General features: G+C 35.6%; 1 protein-coding gene across 2 annotated transcripts in view; it reads left to right on the forward strand.

Moving 5' to 3' along the window:
* The first annotated feature begins 2,582 nt into the window (after positions 1–2,582).
* The window catches only part of LOC149567685 (CLP protease regulatory subunit CLPX1, mitochondrial-like), a 289,493-nt gene continuing 266,118 nt past the window's right edge, over positions 2,583–25,957 (forward strand). The window contains exon 1 of one of the 2 annotated variants that reach the window (XM_089820948.1): positions 2,583–3,665. In XM_089820948.1, the coding sequence (XP_089677074.1) occupies positions 2,823–3,665 (843 nt within the window). In that variant the 5' untranslated portion in view covers positions 2,583–2,822. The remainder of the gene's footprint in view (positions 3,666–25,957) is intronic. The other variant, XM_089820947.1, reaches the window with a different exon arrangement.

The following is a 25,957-nucleotide window of genomic DNA, read 5'->3' on the forward strand; positions in this document are numbered from 1 at the left end:
TAATCAACTATATTTTTGTATGTTATAATAAAAAATATTGAATAATATGATGAACTTTGTGAAGCCTATTCAAATTGATAACTTGTAAATAGAAGATCAATTGTTAGTTCCTGCCATAGGCAGGAATACTATTGCATCCATTAGATGTAATTAAAAACTATAAAATATATTAGTCTAACCAATAAGATTAAAGTATTTTTTTAGGTGCTAAGTTTTTTTATAAAGTTTGAACATTTTTATTATTTTTTGAAATGGAAAAAAGTCATTTGACTTAAATCTTATTGGCTCTCACTAATAATAATAAGGGAAAAAATTATTTTTTCAAATAAAAAAATGAAGAAAAATTTAAAGCTCTAACTTTTAGCATTAATTGTGCAATTGATATAATTGAAAACATTAGAAAAGATATGTGGCACTACATTTACTTTATCATTTCAAGAATTTCACAATTTAAATTCTTTATAAAGTTTGAACATTTTTATTTTATTTTTTGAAAAACAAGAATAGTATTTAATTTGGGTCCTACTAAATAGTAATGGAGAAATTTAATTTTTAAAACTAAAGATCAATGAAAATTTAAAATTCTAACTTTTTGTATTAACTATGTAATTAATATAATTATTATCAAAGATATGTTACACCACACTTTACTTTACCATTAGTCAAATTAATAATAATAGAATGTACTAACTCATTAAATTTTGATTTATTTTGTCCTTAAAACATTATCTTTGAAAAGAATTAAAAATAATAAAAACTAAATAATGTAATAATTTTTTTTAAAAACTAGAAACTAAATAATATTACAAAGAAATTTAAAATGGTAGTTATTGTACATATAATTATGTTTATTGTTTATGTATTTAAAATTTAAAATATCTTATATCATTTTTAAGTGTCAAGTTGTTGATTAAATATTTTTTTAATAAATAAAAACAGTGTGTAAAGATGACAATTAATTGTATTTAAAAAAAAAAGAATTATTTGATGTTAAATATTTGTAAAAAAAATATTTTTGTTTCGTAATTTTCAATTTCTCTAAATTTTTAATCATATAATTCATTCTTTTAGGAAAAACAATTGGTTTCTAATTTCTTACATTGCAAACATGTTAAAAACAAAATAAAATTTATTGTACTAGAGATTCCAAGATACAAAGAATAAACAATTTAAATTGTGGATGTCTTTTCTATATGTAGAATTTAGATATAACATGTTTATACTTTTGTTAGGGTTTTGGTTGGTATTGTTTAACCTTGCACAAGATCTCAATGATCCATTTGTTCACAACACATTACAACACATTTATGACAACTTAATAATTGCATTCAAACTAATATTGTAGAAATTTTGTTTATTATCTCATGACTTCTCATGGAAAAACCAATAATGCAAAAAATGTGTTGCCTTCTAATGTATGCATATTTTTTTTGGTGAAATTGAACAACATTTCTTGAATGCTTATGAAGACCCTTTCGAGTCTCAAAACTCTTGAAGTTAAAGAATTCCATTTTGTTTTAAAATTCTTATACACTTTTGAGTTTTCTATGATAGAGTTTAGATTTACCCCTTTTTAAAATTAAATCGTGTCATTAGACATTTATAATGCTCTAATTTCTTCTCTCCATATATGTATAGAGTATAATAGCTTATTTTAAGAAACTACAATTGATTGTGATAAATTTCAAAGTAGATTGAAAGTATGACCTATTTTTCTTGTTTTATAATAATAATAAAATAAATATTTTTGTTGTTTAGTTATTCTACAAAAGCATTCCTAACACCAAATTCATTACAATATGAAAAGTAAACCTTGCATTATGTTGAGCACGCCATACAATATCATTTATTATCTAGTCCTCTTAACCAATTTTAGAGTAGCTTGTAACTTTTTTTTTAAAGGCGTTGATGTTAAAATTCTAATAACACAAAGAAGTAATTTTGCACTTGGTAAGAGCTATAACTTATCTACTCGCATTCAACTACAAACATTAATGCAAAATATAATTGTCTACATTTCTCCATTGTCTTTAGTTCTTAAGTTCTATGTACAATTACAATTAATTTTAATACGATTTAAAGATAGTTCAACCTCTAAAACATCAAAGGATATAAAAAATGTTGTTCTAATACATTTTGCATTCTTTCAAATTAAAAAGTTTATTCCTCCATCTCAACCCTTTATTGCCACACTCTACAACACTACAATCATGACACATATGGTAGGAACTATGACGCTATGGGTCTCTTGTTTTGATATTAGAATATGATAACTATGTGTATAATTATAAGTAGGAGATAAAATATTTTTTAGAAGAAGTCAATTGCGATAAACTTAATTGTGTAGTTTTTTAAGTCAAACTCATCAACCCATGTTTCATGAGTAAAGGTGAAATAAAGGACTCCCAAAAGATCACCCATCCAAAGACTACAACAAGACAATAAACAACAAATATTATACCTTTATACATAATTCCTCCAACATATTGATTTACTTATTCTACCTCTTAACTAGTAATAAGCCTAATTTAATAATTAAGGAGAGTTTATTTTTCCTTACAATATTTTCAAATACAAAAAATATACGCCCCACAGAAAATGGCGGCGTTGCCAAGCTCTCTCGGCAGAAATCAAACGATACGTCTCCTCTGGTAACTACGATAGACAATTCGTTCTCTCGTCACTCGATACAATTCTCTTTTTGAGAAGGCAGTGGTCATTTCGAATAAACTGTGTTTAACATGTAAATGCGTCCAGCGGAATCTTAAGCTTAGGCTCTACTGTTAGCTGGATCGGAGGAGCAACGGAGTAGCTGGATTAGAATGTTTCTCCGGGCGAAGAGGATTAGAATAGGAGAAGCGAGCAAGTGTGCAAGTGGTAAATGGAAAAAGCATTCGCACAATGATATATTCCCAAGAACTGGTTATGGAGAGAGGGTTTCACCGTCATTCCCAGCATTATGGCCCGGTAATGGTGTCGGGAGCAGTTTTATCCATCATCATGACGAGCTGTTGGCGATGGGCTTCAGCCAAGGGCAGGCCAGGGTGAATATGATGGGAGGGTGGCAAGTTCAAATACAAAGCCAGGAGCGTAGCAAGCACGTGAAAGCCACGGCTAATTGCCCCCGCTGTGCAAAACCACTCACCATCTACTTGTCTGCTCCGCCTTATCTCCATAATCCTCCGCAGCTTTCTTCATGGCCAACCTACAAGGGGCTAGAAGCTGTAAACCTCTGTCCGAATTGCAAAACGGCTTATTATTTTCGGCCCTTCGATTTGGCGCCCCTCTACGGAAATTTCATTCAAATGACTTCGCCGAATGACAAGGCAGTTGAGTCTGAGGGTGATGGTGACGAAAACGAGAAGAAGAGAAGAGGTAGGATAGGCGATTTGCAGCTTTGTTTGTGGGAGAGATTGAGGTCGCAGTCACAGGGGGAGCCTCCGGAGCACTGGCAGCCCCCTGGTTTAGCCGTACCGCCTGCTGCTTCTCTTCAAGCAGCCTCTGCTTCTCGCGAAGGAGGTGGAGGAGGTGGAGGAAAGGGAGGGGGCGAATCATCCCCTACAGATGCTTGGGGCGGTTTTAAACTTGGCAAAGACTTGCCAACTCCCAGACAAATCTGTAAGGGCCTGGACACGTACGTCATTGGACAAGAGCGGGCAAAAAAGGTTAAACCTTTCTATATACTCATTTGCAAATATTAGAAGTCAGCAAATTCAAAATCTACACAATCAGTGAAGCATTTTGGTATAGTAAACATGCATTGCCAACACTGGGGTTGTTGTTGTTATTTGGAAAGAGAACTATTCATATATCTTGTATTTTTCCTGAAGAGGGGTCTTGAAGGAGACTTTAATGTCGGAATTAAGAACATTAAACGGTGGAATCAGATGCAGGATCTTGTATCAGTATATGAAAATTAAAAATCTTTGAATACTCAGTGCCATTCAACATTAGAGACTCTCCTTGATAGCTACAAAAAGAAGGATGATTTTGAAGGAGACTTTAATGTCGGAATTAAGGAGTCTTTAATGTCGGAATTAAGAACATTAAAGGAGACTTTAATGTCGGAATTAAGAACATTAAACGGTGGAATCAGATGCAGGATCTTGTATCAGTATATGAAAATTAAAAATCTTTGAATACCCAGTGCCATTCAACATTAGAGACTCTCCTTGATAGCTACAAAAAGAAGGATGATTTTGATAGGAAGACGATTATCGTAACACCAATGTTTTAGTTGTTTATGATTATAACAAGATAAAAAAAGTATCTCGCAGTTAAACGTCAACCTGAATGTGAGAACACGAATTTTGGAAAGGCCTTTCAGATCAAAAATATTTTTTCTCAAGATGTGTACTTGAACATTTTCTTCGAACAATAGAGGGTCAGAAGACCACGTTACATGCTTTGCATCTTATTATAAGTCAGCAATGCGAGCCTCGTTATCTAGATGGCTTGAGTCTGGAAGATATATTTTCTTAAACCTTCTCTTGAGTTCGGTCTATTCTTCAGAATCTTGTTCAAATTCCTTATAACTGTTTTTGTTACTTAGTTTCTCACGTTATTCTAAATTTGCTTTTGAGTAGGTTGCAAATTCTTTTGAACAGCTTAGGTGAATTATTTCATCCACGGAACTATATTTTTTCCAAATTTCTAGTACCACAACAGTTTTGGTTGCTTTCGCATTATGTATTTAATTTATTAATAACCAGTCAAGACTGAATCAGCTTAACTATGCACCAAATTAATGGTTCAGTTTGGATCTTTGCTCATAGACAAATAAATGGATTGACTTCCTAAAAGAAAGGGACAGTTAGCACGCTGTTGGGAGTTCTTAAATAAATGACAATTAGACCTAGTTAGGATCAAGAAGTGTAGTTAGGATTTATTGCAGAACATTTAGTAAATAGATTGAGGATGATTGATCAGTCTTTCATAGCTTACAGGTGACTACTCTGTCAAGGAGGATTACTACCTATTTCCTACCCTTCTACATTAGGAGGAGCTATATAAACCTTTTTGAAGGGTCTTTTGTGGCGAAGAAGGTATTTCCTGGCATTGTAAGGAAGAAGTTGGTGGCTTCTCCATGAGGGTGGCTCACCAAAGAACCTGGGTTGTTTTATGTTAATGGTGATACTAGAATAGGTTTTACATCTCTTGTTTATACAAGTACTTTCATCAATATATGTGCCGATTTATATTTTAGATCTATATTTGATCCATATCTATCTATTGGTTGTGGTTGACATTCTCAGGTTTGGGTTCATGACAACGGTATCAGAGCACGAATCCTGCCAACATGAATTTTTTGATCAGCACAATGGAGAAGATCAAGGGCAAGCAAAGTGATGATGACTATTTGGTGAGAGTGTACAACCAATGGTAGAGAGTGTAGGGAGGTGTCATAGGTTGCACTTGCAGCCCATATCTTGTTCATCCCCTCTTAAAAATTATTTCCATTACAGAGTCACATTTCTTGTGGATCTGATACGTGCCATTGGTTTCAGTTCATATTATAGAGTCACATTTGTAATGTCCCCTTTTTTGGGACATTGGAAATATTAAAGGCATATTATGTATAATATTAAAATTGACTTGGACAACATAGACCCAAAATATAAAAGGTCAATTTAATATTATAAAGTGGGCAAAAAGGACAAGGAGAGATAAGACAAAAAGCCATGAGGGAAGTCAAAGAGTCACAGCTGTGAGGATAAAAGGAGAAGAGACTCTTTCATTTGGGCATGCTTGATTTTATGATTTAGTTTTATTTCTCTCTTGTGAGAGTTATTCAGAAAGCTTCAGCTTTCAGCTAGTATGAGGACGTAGCCTCTCGTGCCGATAAACAATGGATGCAAACCCATTGCCCTTGGAGACGTCACATCAGGTGTCTCGCATGTGCTTACAGGTTTTTTTTCTTAAGTTTTCCAATCTGACTGTAAAGCTATATTTAGGATTGGATTTTTAATGCTGGTTATTGTATTGCTGTTGTATGATGCAATAACATGTTTTAAGGAGATTGTATGAGAGTTTACTGGTTTAATATTGTTGGTTTGTAACGCATTTTATATGCTTGAATCTCGAATACTATTATGAGAAAGAATGGGTTATGTCTTATTGTAAATCTACTGGTTTTCTATTGTGTTTCGTAATACATCTGACTATATTCAAGTGCTGAATATCAGTTTGGGGAAACAACCAGATAAATATTAGTTGGGTTATTTCCTATGGTTTACGTTGCTGATTTATTTATGATACGGTTTCATATGTTTATGATCTAAATGTTATTCTAAGGAAAGATCGAGCAAATATCCGGTTTGGGATATTTCAATGGTATCAGAGTTGGTCCTCCTACTAGCCTGTGAAGTTATATTAGAATCGTGTTTTCTGCTAGCTTGTGTGTTTATTGGAAATCGATAGTAAATCCTTGTCAGAATTTATCAGAGGCAAATTCTGAAGATACTCAAGATTATCAGACATTGAAGTACGAGTGTTTTTGACCCCTGGCAATAATGGAAAGAAAATATTAAATTCTAGTCCGGTTGATGCAAAAGACATTATCTCCAAGACGACAAGTATAATGAATATTTTCTCCTCAAAAATACTCCTTTCCCAACCAAAATATGGTTCGATTGAATGCCCAGATTTGACTATAGCGTTGCAATGTATTTCCGCAACCACAATATTTTAACTTCAATCTTTTGGGGCTAAAATTCCTTTCATATGATTCGGGACCCGCCTTAAGAAAAATAAAATATATATCTTTTCCACCTTTACAAATTTTATTCTCAGAGTCTTAATTGACAGGAGAGTTGGAGAATCCATCCTTTGTATTGTCCGAGCCTCTCACAATGTCAAAATTCTTACAATAGGTGTAACACAGATATGCAAGCAAAAGACCACAATATAGTGTTATGGGGGAGTTGGAAGGAATCAGTCGGTACCGTTCTTAGCAGACAGTAAAATCCAGCACGGGAGTTCCTATAGATCAGAACTTGTGGAACGGTGATGAGGATGAGGCTCGAGCACAACATCACAACAGAGATAGTAAGCGACTCACAATGAAATAGAAGGTCCCCTCACGACAATAGTGAGGATGTCATCTCTTCAACCAATAGCAACCGCCTATAGCTCATGAAGGATATCATCTAATTTTAAGACCCAAAATAGAGTATTATTCATCACGCAAGTCGAGAGGTTCTTGATTTATGTTAAAGGGCACATAGCAAATATAAAAGAAGCACGATAATTATATTTTGGGCGACTACATGTTTTCGGGAACGAGGGATTTATTTAAATGTGAAAGATTTAATATTCCAGTGGAAGTTTATTGGGCCCCATCGAGCAAGCTGCTATTCGATTAATGAATGTCCAACTTAAATATTTTCCAGAAGAAGGCCCTCTAATGAAGTGATTTTGTCCATAATCGGAAATACGTGGCAGTATCAAATTATTGATTGCAAACACTTGAGTTGGATGTGAGTGCAAGGTAACGTGTGGGTTCTTGGCGGAAAAAGTTACTCACCAGATTCAACTATCATTTCAAATCAAGAAGATGGGTGTTGAGCTTCAGTCAGACCAAAAAAAAAGCTAAAAACACAAAGAGAATCATTGAGTAGTCTAGGTGCATCATAACTGCCATTGAAATAAGTGTGTGAAGAAGGGATTGTAGGTTATATTTTGGGAATACAAACAACAAGTGTATGACTGGCAGAAGGGAATTGCTTGCCGTTACAATTTGTTGTTTTGTTACAAAATAACGCTTAATCTTTGCCATGGTAGCTGCATTGGTGGAAGCCGATATCAAAACAAAGGAATATGTGCGGCATCCATTAATCAAAATTATTCCTTCGGCAAAGTCTAGCATAACCAAATAATTAATTGGAGGTTGTAGACAAGTTTGACGTCATCTATTATATTACTAAGCATGGAGGTTGCTTAAAGCGATCAAATCATATCGAGTCCATGTTTTGGAAGGAAGGCATCTTCATCTTTCATTACAACGAAGTTACAAAGATTCTGTAGTTTTCAAAACTAATTGTTGAGGTTATCAGGTCAAACTTATATTCTTGGACATTTGCGCTCTTACACAGCTACAACATAAAAGAACATGCGCAAAGACTTTTTGAGATAGAGGAAACTTCTTGGGAGCTAACACACATTCAGAACCAAATTGGAATATCTCAGGGGAATCGTCTATCAATTGTCGTAATTGATATTGGCTCTAGGAATCCATATGGCAGGATTTGTAAGGAATTTTGCAGTCGCAGGGAAGCTTTAAGCAATTATACTAATGTTGTTATGAGTAATATGTCCGAAGAAAATATTAATCTTGTGGGGTCATTTATATATTATTGGAATACATAATTGCCTTATGCTACAGGAGGGGACATTTCATTTTGGAAGGTTAATCTTCCAAGACTAAGGAGAACAAATTTATCCATTTACCAAATTTTGGAGAATTGAAACAATTAGCGGAACTTCTGCAGACTCGGTTTTCGTGCGAACACCCAATTGTACATCACTATTTCAGTCTTGGGTGAATTATTTCCCATTAGTAACAATCTTGTGACCAAATTAAGTAATTCTATCTTTTGACATTCATATTATGTGTTCTTGATCTGATTTATATAGAGTCAGTTGAAGTAAAGATTCCAGTGGTATTGGACTATTTGAAAACTATAGCTGGTGGAAACAACTTGGTGACAAAACAGGATAGCTTATACAACCTGTTGAGCAGTCCAAAACAAAGAATTCTTAGTTTTAAATGGCATCAAAGGACATACAAAATAGGCCCAAGTGTTATCAGTTTAATTTTGGCCTTGCAACAGGGCAATCCATGTTAGTTTTGAAGTGGAATGTGCAGTGGAAGAAAATACGATATGTTATGTCTATCAAAGACAGAAGTATGGCTTCGTTATACCAAGAACTGGCATGGTTTCTCACTGAATCGCTGAGTTCAAATCCTTTGTCAAAGGATTAAGGTTCACAAATTTTTACTGGAGTAATCCGCAGTCTGTTGTGTTAAATGTGACAAGATTATATGGTTGATTTCATGAATTTCTTGCAAAGTAAGAACCAACGAATATACTCCAAATCTTTATAAGACCAATCTGATATAGTTGGGACATTTTCCTAAGAAGGATATCTAGTTACAAGGATCAGGAAAGGTACTATGAAGCTACAAGAGCAGTCAGCCCAGAATTCTGATATAAGAGCAGAGATACTCGACATTTACAGAGAATATAAAAAACTTCCTAGCTGAGTTTAGAATGACTTACTATTCAACGATTACTTGGAGCTTCATCTAGAGCAACAAAATAAGACAGATATGGCAAAAAGAAAGTACTTTGATTTGGTTTAGGATCTCCTTGAAAAAGACTTTTGCAAAAATTTCTATGAAGAATTTCCTGCAAGCCAAAATCATTTAATAGAGGATCTTGAAAAAGAAAAACAGTCAACCACCATTGATTTGCAGCCTTCTTGTGTGATCACGCGAAAGTTGTTACACATAGTTCAAGTTTCTTCATTGGTGGATTGGAGGTTAGCTTTGACATGCAGATTAACGAGATAGGTTGCATACGAGGTAATAGTAGGTCGGGGTCCTTGTATGATGAGCCCTTATATGCAAATGATAACATGACAACACTTTAGCCATTGCATACAAATCAAGAGAACAAGGGAAAGAATACCTATGATTTTGAGAGAGGTGATGAATCATATATTTCCGATGTCCATGACATGAAATTGGAGGAACAAATCGAGACACTGCAAGACAATGAACCACGTTAACATGACAATAATGAAATGCATACCTTAAAGAACCAATTGAAGCTTAGTGAAGACATGGTTGTGGCCTCTTTGGTATGTTATGACAACACTCACAAAAATGTTGAAGATTTTTACAGGAAGGCTCAAAAGGGAGTGGAAGAAGATTGACTTGTTGTTGATTTGCAGGTAATCAAAATAACTCTTGAGACTATGAAATCAGATTATTTATGTTTGCTTTCCGACAGGGATTATACTTTTAAGGTTGTTGGATCCTATATTGACCAATTGAATAAAGAAAGGAATGCGATTAAGGAGCTCAACAAGGAGCTTAAGTATGTTCGTGAAGCATTGGTTGATATTCAGTTTTCCCTTTAGGAAGCGCAAAATCAGATTAGGAGCACAAATCATTTTAGTGAACATGAGGATATAAAGAGACAGGAATTTTTCCTAGAGGTAATTGATGAACTTGATAGCATTCAGTAAATGTATGATTTGGATAGTTGCCCCAAGTGACCAAGTTCCAAAACTTTAGATCACATTTAGCTTATAGACAACCCTTTGTTTGAGGTAGTTGCCTTTTGGCTTTCCGATAACCCACTATTTGAGGTAGAGGAGAGAGTTCCTCTTGATTTCCAGGAAGAGGATGACCTTGACTTCAGAGATTCGATGACCTTGACTTCAGAGATTCGGATCAAGCTACAGTTTTTAACAGCAAACCTTGGTCACAGGATTGGTGTGGTGAAGTGACTATTGCTGCCCCTCTTTTGTACAACTGGTACATGGTTCTGGATTCTAACTTATATATGGGTTGGATGGATTTCTTATTTCAGCAGTTAAACAGGGCTTGGTGGAGGATTAAGAAGAGTTGTGTTGATCATAGGGAATGCTTTGTCAACTTCATTCTTTCTCATGACTCTTATGTATTTAGGGACTCCTCAGAGTGATGATGGCACTATTATCTTTTATGCGCCCTTGGTGTTGATTTCAGCTTTTGGGCAGTTTGTTTCCTACATCATCTATTTAGGACGGGTCGTCATCGCCTACTGGGATATACATAACTTCTGGATACATTTTTAACCATCAGTGTTTGGGATCCAGGTGTTGGCCATATGTATCTATGGCTTGTTGAGAGTTGGGTCACAGTTCTACTTAGTTTGAGATTGGACACGACGACATTCAGAGTTTTACAGACCTCAGGTGCAGTGACATTAATTGGATTAACATGGGACCTAGGGATCTGGTTGATGGATGGATTGCAGTTCAACACCTTGCTTCGTAGTATGGCCGGATTTGTTTTTAGATTGGGCTACAAGCTGTAGACTCATATGGGATCTTGGTATTGATTGCTTGAGGAAAAGCAATTTTAAGGAGGGGATGTTTGTAATGTCCCCTTTTTTGGGACATTGGAAATATTAAAGGCATATTGTGTATAATATTAAAATTGACTTGGAGAGCGTGGACTCGAAAAATAAAAGGTCAATTTAATATTATAAAGTGGGGAAAAAGGATAGGGAGAGATAAGACGAAAAATTAGGAGGGAAGTCGAAGAGTCACAACTGTGAGGATAAAAGGAGAAGAGACTCTTTCATTTGGGCATGATTGATTTTATGATTCAGTTTCAATTTTCTCTCTTGTGAGAGTTATTCAGAAAGCTTCAACTTTCAGCTAGTATGAAAACGTAGCCGCTCGTGTCGGCAGATAGTGGACGCAAACCCATTGTCCTTGGAGACATCACATCAAGTGTCTCGCATGTGCTTATAGGTTCTTTTCTTAAGTTTTCCAATCAGAATGTAAAGCTGTATTTAGGATTGGATTTTTAATGCTGGTTATTGTATTGCTGTTGTATAATGCAATAATATGTTTTAAGGAGATTGTATGAGAGATTATTGGTTTGTAATGCATTTGATATGCTTGAATTTTGGATACTATTATGAGAAAGAATGGGTTAATATCTTATGATAAATCTACTAGTTTTCTATTGTGTTTTGTAATACATCTGCCTATATTCAAGTGCTGAATATCAATTTGGGGAAACAACCAGATACATATCAGTTGGGTTATTTCCTATGGTTTATGTTGCTGGTTTTTTTATGATACGGTTTCATATGTTTATGATCTAAATGTTATTCTAAGGAAAGATTGAGCAAATGTCCAATTTGGGATATTTCAACATTTCTTGTGGATCTGATAGATGCCATCGGTTTCAGTTCATATCTTGCCCATTCCCTCACCTAAACTTGCATAACCCACCCCATGATACATCTCTACTTGTATTTCAAAATGCTAGATAGGAAGCTTGGGACTTCCAGGATGATCCTAACAGAAGGCTTCGTAGGGCCTATGTGGCCAACAATCAAGACTTGCATGGAGCGTACAATTTTAATTTCTAATGAGAAATGACATTTGTGGGCAAGACTCACTATGATGGGTTCACAACACTATACACCAAGAATTGAAGTTGCAAGTTTGTGGATAGTGTGCTGAAAATCCCTCCATAAGTATGGCTGCAGAATTATGGGTGTATATTTAATGCAATCCATATCTAACTTATCAAAAGTCTAGTTTGCTTTGCTTCATGTCGAAGGGGATGCCCACAATTTGTGGTATCTGTATCAATTGGATGTGCAAGATTGTGAATATGCTGAATTATTCACTTGGTGGAAATTACCCAATTGATTATTGGCATTTTTATTAAAAAGATTGTGGATGAGAAGTTTTTTGGAAATTTTCAATCACATTAGGAGTATAGAACTATGCCAATGATTATAGTTATAATTTTTGAGGATTATGCATGTGATTAAGGTACCTCTACAACACAATAAGCTTCTTTGTTTATCAATGTACTATAAGAGGAATTGAAAGGCTATGTAGAAGTTCTTTGAAATGTCCCAAATGGATATTTGTTCTGCTGCTGCTATAATTTTTAATTATATAAATTATATTTTTTTGTAGATTTTTTTGTTTTGTTATATAGCTAGACAAAAGTTGTAGAAGAATGTTGTTTCTTTTTGTATTTTTCAGAATATAAGTATTACATGACTAAATAATAGTAACTTATGAAATAGAAGTGATAAAAAATCATATGCAACGATAAATACTAATCTGGAAATGATTCTAAACCGTACCAATAGAGTCTGGTTTATTTCAGAATAGTCCAAATAGAGATGTACTTCAAACAAGGTTGACGCTAGTTGAAGATGGGAACCGGTGATAGCCCAAACAAGTTCAAATGATAAAGCCCAGGCTGCTATAATAAAAAAACTCCAGTCTGCTGCAATAAAACACCCCAAAATTCCTCATGTGAGTTGCTGCAAGGAAATGCTAAGCTGAACCAAAGTGGTTGCCTTACCTAAAAATCCACCGCCTGCAAAGTGTGAATGCAACAATAGAAATCGATCCTCTACCTTGATCAAATTGTATGCATACGAACCTTCGAATCTGATATTGTTGAGGGCTATGTCCCAACAAATCTGCTCTCAGCACTAGAGTTTGCGTCCTAGGTGAGGAATGCTCTTCTAGAGCAATGGTGCCCAAAATAGGTTGACAAAATGATAAAAGATGCTCATCTTTAGGTTGCTTTATCCTTATATCCCCTCTCGAAGGCAATTAGAACCCTAAAAGAACCTTAAAGTGGAATTCATTTGAACTTTATAATATAACATTATTTTCCCAATAAAGTTGTTCTTGTCTTTGGGAATGAAGGGAGCTCCCAACCGACGCATGGGATCTATGACTTCTAGCAACTGACATAGATCTGTTGCGGCCCTGCTTGCCTCTTCGTCTATCCAACTCCATCTGCTCTAAATTTTCCTGTAACCTCTCAAGCGTCTGGACTATTATAGGCTTAGTATTGATGGGAGTCCTCATCAATTCTCTTTCATCCTCATTAGTGGTGTTCTCTCTATTTCCTCCTTGTTCATGTGCCATAGTATTTCCTTGTTCAATTCCAAAACCTCACTCAAGTTAAGCTCTCTTGTGTGTGTAAAATTTGTGTATCTCAGCACTTAGATGCATAGATTTGTTATCAAATCCACAGGCTGGCAAGATTTGGCTCTGATACCACTGAAATATCCCAAATGGATATTTGCTTTGCTACTACTATAATTTTTGATTATATAAATTATATTTTCTTGTAGATTTTTTTGTGATCTTATAGAGCTAAATAGAAGTTGCAGAAGAATGTTGTTTCTTTTTGTATTTTTCAAAATGTAGGTATTACAATGAATAAATAACAGTAACTTATGAAATAGAAGTGATAGAAATCATATGCAGCAATACATACTAATTTGGAAATGATTCTAAATCTGTACTAGCAGAGTTTGATTTATTTCATAATAGTACCAATATAGATGTGCTTCAAATGAGGTTGGCACTAGCTGAAGATGGGAACCAGCTACAACCAAACAAGTTCAAGTGATAAAGCCTAGGCTGTTGCAATAAAACAACTCTAGTCTGCGGCAATAAAACAACCCAGAATTCCTCACGTGAGCTGCTGTAAGGAAACGCCAAGTTGAACCAAAGTGGCCGCCTTCTCCAAAAATCAATTGCTTGCAAAGTGTGAATGCAATAATAGAAATCGATCCTCTGCCTTGATCAAACTTATGCATAAGAACCTTTGAACCTGATCTTGTTGAGGGTTATGTCCCAACAAATCTACTCTCAGCACTAGGGTTTGTGTCCTAGGTGAGTAATGCTCTTCCAGAGCGATGATGCCCAAAATAGGTTGACAAAATGATAAAAGATGCTCACCTTTAGGTTACCTTCTCCTTATATCCCCTCTCCAAGGCAATTCAAACCCTAAAAGAACCCTAAAGTGGAATTCATTTGAACTTTATAATATAACATTATTTTCCCAATATAGGCCTCCAAATAGAAAGAAATCATTACTTTATTAATGCCAAATAGCTCCAAACATCAAATAGGTCCCGGTAAGTGATAATCAAATAGTAGAGACTAAGCTCTTTCCAACGAGCTATCACACATAGGTAAATTGATCCAGATGGAGCCAGAAAATTCCTTATTACTCCAAAATGGCTAAACACTTAGCCTTATTTAAATTATTAAAATGCTAACTTAGGAGAACATTTAAATATATTAAAATATTTCCCAAGTAGCCAAGGAACAACCCAAACACCTCCAAAACATGAAATTGAGTTTTCCACCTACCTGTGATTGATGCCAGACAACCTAGGCCAATTGGCAGTCTCACCCTCAAATCTAGAGATACTCCTAAAAAATAGGGAACACACTCAAATCTCCTGAAACTGAGACTAGGGGGTGATCTCATAGAACCTCAACTCTGGAAAGTGTTACAACCTCCTAAAAAGTAGGAATCTCCTACAATCAAGGAATTGCATCCTAAAATCAAGGAGTTGCTCTCAACTAATCTAATATTGCCTGTAATACCAAATCCGGATGCTCAAAACCTTGACTAAGTCCCTGATAACCACTTCTAGCCTATGAGTCTCCATAATAGGCTAACCCTCATGTCACTGCTATACAAAGCTAAAGAGGGGACATGACATTCTTAGACCCAAGGACCTTGATGAAACCATCATTGAAGCTAGGTCTTATGCAAAATTGTTAGCTCAACTGCCTGGTGGTCTGATGAACCCCAACTTTATCTCATCCGGCTATCCTCTCAAGGCATTCATTTTGAAGGAGTTCGAAACATTATACATTTAAGTTTAACCTTTTAATTTGCATCTTTCAGTGTATTGCAAAACAGAGCAGTGTGAGGATGAACCTTTCTTTAAATTGGATGGGGAAGCTCCAAGTAAGATAAAAATAGAACAAAATCTCTTGATCCTAAGAATGCAACTTCTAACATTTTACAAGAACTCGAGTTTCGAAAGAAAAAGTTAACTATCTATCTGCCTGTCTTTTTAGTTCTTTGGAAAGGGCACAAAGCTCACAAGCACTTTTGCTCAAGAGGATAGATTTTTATGTCTTTTGACAAATCAAGCAATCTATAGCATCCACTAAATACTCACTCTTTCTAGCTTAAAGCAAAGATTGAAGAATTGTACAATATGAGGTTTGGAGTGTAATAAACAAAGGATACACACAAGATTAAGAAAATCATATGAAATGAAGTGCACATGAACCTACAAGGACTATACTTTACTGAAATTGTCAATACAAAAGGCTACACTTTTCAAGGAAAATATTTTGATTTACCTAAATATCACATACACTAGATCATAAATTGAAAAACCTTGAACAATAGTTCATTAGCAAAATAGGCATACAAATTCCATTCGTAAAAAATTATAAGCATTTTATAAAATTTTGCATGATAAATAATAGAAAAGCTAACTAGAATTCTACATTATAATAGTTTGATTGCTCACATAGCAAACTGATCATACAACCTAAATCAAGAAATCTTTAAATGTCTCTTTAATAAGGATAACTACCAACTAAAAATTGTCAATCCATACACAGCAAGGTTGCAGGATATGCAACCCCCTCACTTGATACATGTATGGGCATAATTGGTATGAATATGGGTGTAATATGGCTTGGAAAACATAGGGCAATTTTAAAGCCTTGCTGTATAAGTTTGGATTTAGTGTTCTTAAAAAAAATGTTGTTTTTAAGTAAAATGTTGCAAGAATTTTTATTTTATTTTGTTTGATGTTTGTAAATTGTTGATATATCTAATGGCGATAGTATACATATTACATTCACTTTGAGCTTTGTAGAATGCATGCTAAGCTCTTTGAGTCTGCATTGACTTAACATCTTTCATGTTTAGAAATTCTTCTTTCCTTTAGAACTTGTATAGTATAGTGACATTGCGACGATATATTGCTTGTATTGTTGGAGAAGATGGCCTGGGATGTAATATCCTTGTTCGAATCTGATTGAAGCTTGCTATATTTGCTTTTAGAAATTCTGTCAAACACTTCTACAACAGAGGGATATATGACTGATTTTATTTTCAGTTTGTTTTTAGAATAAGAAAGATGACTTCTAATATCATAAGATGACTGAAAAATGACTTCTCTTCCGCTTAGTCTACACCTAACATGAAATGCAACTCTTTTTTTTTTTCTTGATGCAATATTTGACATCTATTCAATGCAAATTAACACTTACAGCCAAGTGACATTATGTCAAATAGTTGGCATGCAAACTAATATTATATTTCAAACTTCAAAATTGATATTTTGTTGATATAAAAATTCTGATATAAAACCAGGTTACAATGCCTTCAACAATCTAACTAGACTGTCCATACAGAACCATGTAGATGTATTTTCAGATAATGCATAAACATGAAGATAAAAGGAAGGGAACCTGAGATTGGTAGGCAGCTTTAAAATTGATTAGAATTTGTCATGCACTGTAGCGGTAACACTATTCACGATTCCTGTAGCGATGGAACTGTAGTAGATGGTATAAACTTCCTAATATGCCTCCGAATTAGCTGCTTAACTCCTTCCAAAGTGCAGATAAAATGAGGGCATCGAATGACCCTTAAATCTGAAGTGTATCTTCTTCATGAATTGCTGCAAAAACTTAATAAGCTTCAATGAGATGACTGAAATATCACCTTCAGCAAATGCAACAATATCAGCTGATAGTTTCACAGCCTCAAAGTTGCCAATCAAAGAGAATTATCGTTCTTAATGACTGAAATGTCTTGCAGAAACCCTTGGCTCTACAAGTGCACAAGCAAATGTCAATATCAAATCTAGATGCCCTACAATGAGGCTCTCCTCTATTTATTCTATTCCTTCACCCCTTCTAGAAGAACATAAAATATTACTTTATTGCACTTTTCTAGAAGCTTCCTCCTTTCCAACAATAATTAGTTGTGCTTCTAGAAGATTCCCTTTTCCATATAATATAATATTATTTTAGTGACTTATGATTAAATATTTATTTTAGTCACTTTTTAATTAAATTAATTAAATATAAAGTCACCTTTTAATTTTTAAATTATTTAATGACTTTATAAGAAATTAATTTAATTATTTCACCTTATTTCTCCACTTAGCCTTCAAAGAATGAAAGGCTAAGAACTCCATTGAGAGGCTAAAAAGATGGGGACATTACAGTCTGCTCCTCTGGACATTGCTTGTCCCCAAGCAATCTCAACTCTAGATGTTGCAGAATCTCTTCACTCTCCCATGTAGCATCCTCAATAGGTAGGTCCTTCAATTTAATCAAATATTCTCTAATGACACGGCTTCTCAACTGCTTCTCTTTAAAACCTAATATAGCCTCTTGTATCAAAATTAACTTACCCTCATCATCTAAGGGTGGTAGAACTGCAGAAGGAACCACATGATGTCCCAATGCCTTCTTGAGGCGTGATACATGGAAAATATTGTGCACTTTGCTGTCCGCCGGCAACTTTAGCTCATAAGACACCTCACCCACACGCCTAATGATCCGGAAGGGTCTATAGTATCGTGGCTTGAGCTTCTTTGCACCACTCTTCTTGAGAGTAGACTGTCTGTAGGGCTGTAACATCAAATACACCATGTCCCCAACCTCAAAAGAGCATTCCACTCTCTTCTGATCTGCATACTGTTTTTGCTGGTTTTGTGCCTTCCGGATGTTTTCACGAAGAGCCTTCATGATATCCTGATTTTCCTGTAACATGTCTCCAGCACTAGGCACTCTACTATCACTCATTAACAAATCAAGAACGCTAGGAGCCTCATAACCATACAAGGCCATGAATGGTGTCATCTGAATAGAAAGATGGTAAGTGGTATTATAGCAGTACTCACAAAGTTATATCCACTTAACCCACCCTTTTTGCTGCCCAGCAATATAATTTTTGAGGTACCCTTCCACCCATTTGTTGACTATCTCCGTTTGTCCATTTGTCTGAGGGTGGTAACTAGTACTAGGAGAAAGCTCAGTCCCACACAATCTAAAAAGCTTCTGCCAGAAATTGCTCATAAAATGACTGTCTCGGTCACTAACAATGTTTCGTGGTAATCCATGCAATCTAAACACCTCACGAAAAAATAGTTTGGCAACCTGTGTGGCTGAATATGAATAGTGATCGGAAAGAAATGTGCAAACTTGGTCAAGCGATCAACCACCACATATACGCAATCCTTACCTTGCGCTTTTGGCAACCTTGTGATGAAGTCCATGGATATACATTCCCACTTCTTGTCTGGAATTGGAAGTGGCTGTAATAAACTAACAAGATATGTATGGTCCTGTTTGTTCTGCTGACAAACAACACACTTCCTAACATATTGTAGAACATCAGATTTTAGTCCCTTCCAAGTGAACCTCTCCCGAACTCGTCGATAGGTTTTGAAATACTCGGGATGGTCTGTCAATGGTGAATCATGAAAGAACCTCAATACTATGTTCTTTACTTCTGATCTTGGAGTCAAGAAGATCCTCCCCTTGTAAATGATAAGATCATTCACCACCATGTACCTATCATCCTGCAGTGGCCCATCAATAATACTTGAAGCCTAAGAATTCTTAGCATATTTTGCCACAATCAAATGACTCCAATCCTCTGAAACCTCAGCCATAGAGCTCAAATGTGTTCGACGAGACAAGGCATTAATGACTATATTCTGTGAACCTTTGACAAAAGAAATGTCAAAGTCATAAGATTGCAACTTGCTCACCCACTTTTGCTGATGGTCATTAAGATCCCGCTGCCCAAGGAAATGTCTCAAGCTATTATGGTATGTTTTTACAACGAACTTACTGCCCACTAAGTATTGCTTGAACTTGGCCAATGCATGCATAATGGCCAACATTTCCTTGTCATAAATATTGTAGCTTCTCTCAAGACCTCTCAACTTCGTGCTCTCATATGCAATTGGATGTTTGTCTTGCATAAGGATAGCTCCAATCCCCTCATCTGAAGTGTCACACTGCAACTCAAAGGATTTAGTGAGATCAGGCAATGCAAGCACTAGGCAAGTAGTCATAAGTCGTTTGAACATCTCAAAGCATTCCTGTGCCTCACGAGTCCAAACAAAAGCCCCTTTCTTGGTCAAATTTGTAAGTGGTGCTGCATGGCGAGAATACCCATTGACAAATCTGCAATAGAATCCACATGAGCCCAAAAATCCTCTAAGTTGTGTCAGATTCGTTGGAGTAGGCCACTCAACAATTGCCTTGACCTTATCCGGATGAACCTTATCCGGATCCATCCGAACTCCTTCTGCACTAATGATGTGACCCAAATATAATAATTCTGTCATGCCCAAGTCACATTTAGATTCCTTGGCATATAGAGATTTGTTACCAAGAATACCCAAAACTATGTCAAGATGTTTAAGATGCTCTTCCCATGTCCTGCTATAAACCAAGATATCATCAAAGAAGACTAACACAAATCGCCTCAACTGTGAATGAAATACCCTATTCATAGTAGGCTGGAATGTAGCAGGGGCATTGGTTAGCCCAAATGGCATAACCACAAACTCAAAATGTCCACAGTGGCAACAAAAAGCTGTCTTCTCAATATCTTCTTCCCTAACACAAATTTGGTGGTAATCCGATCTCAGATCAATTTTGGAGAAGTACTTGGCACCATGCAATTCATCAATGAACTCATCAATCCTTGGAATGGGATATCTATTCTTGATTGTTCTCTTGTTAAGCATTCTATAATCAATACACATCCTTAGAGTACCAACTGATGAAGCAAAAGGTGAATTACTTGGTCTAATATGCCCCATAGCTAGCAACTCCTTGATAGTTTTTTCTATCTCATCTTTGAGCCGCTTAGGGTGCTTGTAGGGAGTGACTATCATGAGCTTAGCACCCTTCTCCAATTTGATGATGTGCTCTATTCCTCTATCTGGAGGTCTACCGGGTGGAATCTCGCTAAAGACCTTATCATGCTTGATCCTCAACTCTTGTATATCAGGAGGATAAACAAGTTTTTGCTGCTCTTCCTGTGTTGGCTTCAAAACACAACCTGTTGCCCACTCAACGATGTCATGACGCAAGAGACGTTCCATTTTCCTGAAAGAAATAGTCTTGCAACTGGTGTCATCGAGTGCTTTCAACACATGAGTTCTTCCATCCATCTCAAATCTCATTTCCATCTCATGAAGGTTGAGGGTGAATATTCCTATGTCATGTAACCATGTCAGTCCCATAACCATATCTGTGTCTCCCATGTTCACCACATAAAAATCTGTCTTGAACTCATAATCATTCAAGCACATGGGCAAATTTGAAATCATCTTGTCACATCTAAGAGTGTAACCATCAGCAACCTTAACTCGAATTCACTCAAACTCCTTAGTGTGTATACCACGCCTCTCAACAAGCCTAGCATCAATGAAATTCTGTGTCGCACTTGTATCAAGAAGGTTAGTAATTTTTTTATCAGCAAGAATCCCTCACATCCTAAAAGACCCTTCTCGCTGAATACTTGTGAGACGAGCCTCTTTAAGCTTCACTTCTTCCTCTAATTCTTCATGTTCTGATTTTTTTGATTCTAAATCATTAATTTTAGATTGCTAGTCAGAATCAAAATCTTCAATTAGTGCCCACATTGCACGATTTGACTTCCCCTTAGGCTTCATAGGGCAGTCATGGTTAATATCATATGACCCCTTACAATAGAAGCATAGTTTCCTCTTCCTTAAATCATTAAGAGTCTTAGGGTCAAACGGAAAAGTAGACTTACCCTTAGCTTTGTCCTCCTTCTTATGAAATTTCTTGTTGTCACGATTGGAAAATGTTCCCTTCGATGTAAACTTGTTGGTAGGGGCAATGAACTCCATGCATCGTACCTTCTTCATTGCTTCCTGTAGTGAGGGAGGATCAAAAGCTTTCAACCAACTCTTTAATGGCTCCATCAATCCTTCCATGAATAAGATCACCAATCTTCTTTCACTGATGTTAGGAACCATGACCGATAACTATTGGAAGTCATTCACATAAACATCAAGGGATTGTGCTGTTTTAGTTGTGCCAATTCACGGAAACTCACCTCAGGATCTTTGACATCAAACCTTTCAATCAGCTTGTTGGTAAACTCCTCATATGTAGTGATAAGGTTGTGTCCAAGAGTGACTAACTCATGATACTACCACTTGTGAGCAGCTCCTTCATGATGTAGTGTGGCAAGCAGCTCCTTCATGATGTAGTGTGGCAAATCTTATGGCATCCTCTTCAGGCATTGGTCTTAAAGAAAGATAATTATCAAGCTTTTGAACCCAAGACCTAGCTGTGCATTTGTTACTTCCATCATAGTAAGGCATGAAAATTTTACCAAGTGTTTGTTGATAGTCATTTCTTGGAGCATAGTGATCATTCCTTCCTCCTCTCCTATTTCTTTGATTCATGAATTGATCAAATGTTCATATTTCTCTCATATCAGAAGGGAGATTGGTATACTCCAAGTAGGCCTGTCTAGCTTCGTCTCCAAAAGAAACAGCTGGAGCAGCATGTGGTTGTTCTCTTGGTGTAAAGGTGGGAGAAAAAGGCCTAGGGGCTAATCCTCTAGTATCTTCAGCACGATCTATAGACTTTTCCTCATTAACTCCACTATGTTCAGCTGTGTTTTGATTTTGAGTGGCTTGCTAATCCTTTTGCTAATAAGAATGACATCATATCAAGCATGGTATCAAATTTTCTTTCAGCTCTTGCATCCCTATTTTCTTCTTCTGCCATATTTTGAATCGTTTTGCCAGTATCTCTTTCTCTTAATGCTTCTGAGAATGTATTTCCTTCAACCTGAGGATTTTGATATTGTTGTCTCTGTTGTTCCCTGCTATAATATCTGATTTCTCTCTCACTCATCTATTGTTTGACTGATCACAGGATGGCAGGATGAAAGCTCTGATACCATTATAATATCCCTGTCCAAATCTGATTGAAACTTGCTATATTTGCTTTTAGAAATTTTGTCAAACACTTGTACAACAAAGGGATATATGACTGATTTTATTTTCAGTTTGTTTTTAGAATAAGAAAGATGACTTCTAATATCATAGGATGACTGAAAAATGACTTCTCTTTCGCTTAGTTTACACCTAACATGAAATGCAACTCTTTTTTTTTTCTTTTTTTCTTGATGCAATATGTGACATCTATTCAATGCAAATTAACACTTATAGCCAAGTGACATTATGTCAAACAATTGGCATGCAAACTAACATTATATTTCAAACTTCAAAATTGATATTTTGCTGATATAAAAACTTTGATATAAAATCAGGTTATAATGCCTTCAACAATCTAACTAGACTGTCCATACAGAACCATGCAGATGTATTTTCAAATAATGCATAAACATGAAGATAAAATGAAGGGAACGTGAGATTGGTAGGCAGCTTTAAAATTGATCAGAATCTGTCATGCACTGTAGCGGTAACACTATTCACGATTCATGTAGCGATTTTACTATAGTAGATGGGTATAAACTTCCTAATATGCCTCCGAATTAGCTGCTTAACTCCTTCCAAAGTGCAGATAAAATGAGGGCATTGAATGATTCTTAAATCTGAAGTGTATCTTCTTCATGAATTGTTGCAAAAACTCAATAAGTTTCAATGAGATGACTAAAATATCACCTCCAGCAAATGCAACAATATCAGCTGATAGTTTCTCAGCCTCAAAGTAGCCAATCTAAGAGGATTATCGTTCTCAATGATTGAAATGTCTTGCAGAAACTCTTGGCTCCACAAGTGCACAAGCAAATATCAATATCAAATCTGGATGCCCTACAATGAGGCTCTCTCCTCTATTTATTCTATTCCTTCACCCCTTCTAGAAGAACATAAAATATTACTTTATTGCACTTTTCTAGAAGCTTCCTCCTTTCCAACAATAATTAGTTGTGCTTCTAGAAGATTCCCTTTTCCATATAATATAATATTATTTTAGTGACTTATGATTAAATATTTATTTGTCACTTTTTAATTAAATTAATTAAATATAAAGTCATCTTTTAATTTTTAAATTATTTAATGACTTTATAAGAAATTAATTTAATTATTTCACCTTATTTCTCCACTTAGCCTTCAAAGAATGAAAGGCTAAGAACTCCATTGAGAGGCTAAAAAGATGGGGACATTACATGGGAAAAACAAAATTGCTTGAGGGGGTATAAATTGGAATTGTTCCACGATGAAGGACCTTGTCATATTTAGAGTTGCTTCATTTTGTGATGAAGCCATGCAGATAGATCACAGAGTTTAGAGTTTTAGCCTTAAGTTTAAGATGTATTTATAAAGTTTTAGCTTTTATTTTTTCAATTAATAATCTTAATTTTATAAATTAATATTAGTATGCAATATATTTATGTTAATTTTAATGTTATTTTTTTTCAATTTTAATATTTAAAATAGTTAAAAACTTTCATATTTAAATTAAAATAAAATAAACTAAATACAATTTGAATATATAGAATTCTTATGTGTGGCCATATCCATATCTTTTGTTGTTGAGATCTCCATGCAACACTCATTCTATCACTTATGTTGATTTGTATTATCTCTTTTTTGGAGAGGAGTTTTCTCCCACGAGGTTTTTTTCATTTCCTTTGCTTGTGAGAGATTTCTTTGTGCTTGCATTGTACATTAGTATCTAAAATGATCTAGTTGCCAAGATAAATATTGCATCTTGCCCATTTTCACATAATAATTTTTCTCCTTAAGTTGCACTTAAGGGAGGGTGTTCAATTAAATAAGGTTTTACTTATTTACTTGCTTAAGTATACTTTGGAAATCAATTGATTATTAGGTAGTTTCTGTTAAGGAAGTTTACCTATTTGCTTTTGCATTCATCCTTTTATAGGCAATGCTGTCGTACATTAATTTGTATCTCAATACAATTTTCTTTTTTGGTGAGTTGTTTCTTTCTATGGAAGTGCCAAGTGTCTGCATCCGTGATCCTGCTTGGGAGCATTGCTCTAGCCTCCAACACTCTCTTCTAAACGTAATGAATTGAATTCAATTGTAAGAATTTTAATAATGTCAATGAGAGTAACGGTCTAAGTGACCAAGAGTCACATCCAAAGCTATCTTCAAGTTCTTTTCCATGTTGGCTCTTTTTCTACGAATCTTTATCAAGAAATCAATAGTTTTGTGAAGCCTGGCTTCCTTGAAAAGGTAGCATAGACAAGGTAAAGAAAAGCACATCAAGTCGACTTGGTGCTCTTTAACCACACAATGCCAATTGAAAAATCTAAATATAAAGAGATTCCAAGTGCTAACCTGAATCCAAACCTGAATCAGTATTAGAACTAGGATTGACAACTTTGTTTTTAAAAAATGTATAATATTTTTTTCATTTTAACTATTTTGCTAATTGTTTGGAATGCAAATATTATTTTTTATTTTTATGGGGTTTGTTGTGCATGTGATCTTTATCTTGACATGATTTCTATCCTGGTTTTTAAAGAGAAAGAGCAAATGGCTGGCTTGATAAAGATTATATTCTCTGCTTTAATTTTATGTTTTAAAATGTGTAATCTGTCAACGTATTTTACATAGAATTTTAGAAATATAGGAATGCTAGTTAAGGCTTCATTAGATGAAGAGACTAAGTACTTCCCACATGCAAGAAGTACCCAAGAACTGATGGATAAGGTCTGAGGTGAAGGTGAGTACTGGTCCTGTGCTATCCCGAGGAGCCACTGGAGGTAGAGTGGGGTTGTCGAGTGTACCCATAGAAGGGTCTCATAGATCTGGACATCGAGGAGTCGAGGGAGGAGCGGGTGGCCTCTTTGTCCCCTGGGCAGGAGACATCGACGTGAAAAAGGAGGCGGTGAGCTAGTTAGAAGCTTGCGCTAGAGGGCACTGAGACTTGAGGATGTGAGTGCGAAGCCACAAGGCTTTCTGCAAATAGAGAGCAAGGCAACGCTTGTCGATATACCTAAAAAAAGAGGATAGGCTCTTGCGCCTTCTAAGCAAGCACTATAATCTCCCCTTGATCTTGTAGTAAATGGAACAATGAAAAAGAAAATGAGTCTTCGACTCCACCACCCTAAGAGAGCAAAGGTGGTAGATCCTATCATCCCTGGTAGTCTGATGGTTTGTCTGAATACAAAGTTGGTGAGAGCCCACCCTAAAGGAACCCAAAGAGATGTGAAGAGAATGGGAACAATGACGAGTAAGATACCAAGGGTGAACAATGATCCCATCTTGGATATCCATGTAGTGCTCAGCTTAGAAGGACATCCTCAGCCGAAGATCTCCAGAGGGGTTAATCCAAG

The sequence above is a fragment of the Cupressus sempervirens genome, chromosome 3 (assembly GCF_028749045.1).
Source record: "Cupressus sempervirens isolate cs-2001-9-10 chromosome 3, ASM2874904v1, whole genome shotgun sequence".
Classification (NCBI taxonomy): Eukaryota; Viridiplantae; Streptophyta; class Pinopsida; order Cupressales; family Cupressaceae; genus Cupressus; species Cupressus sempervirens.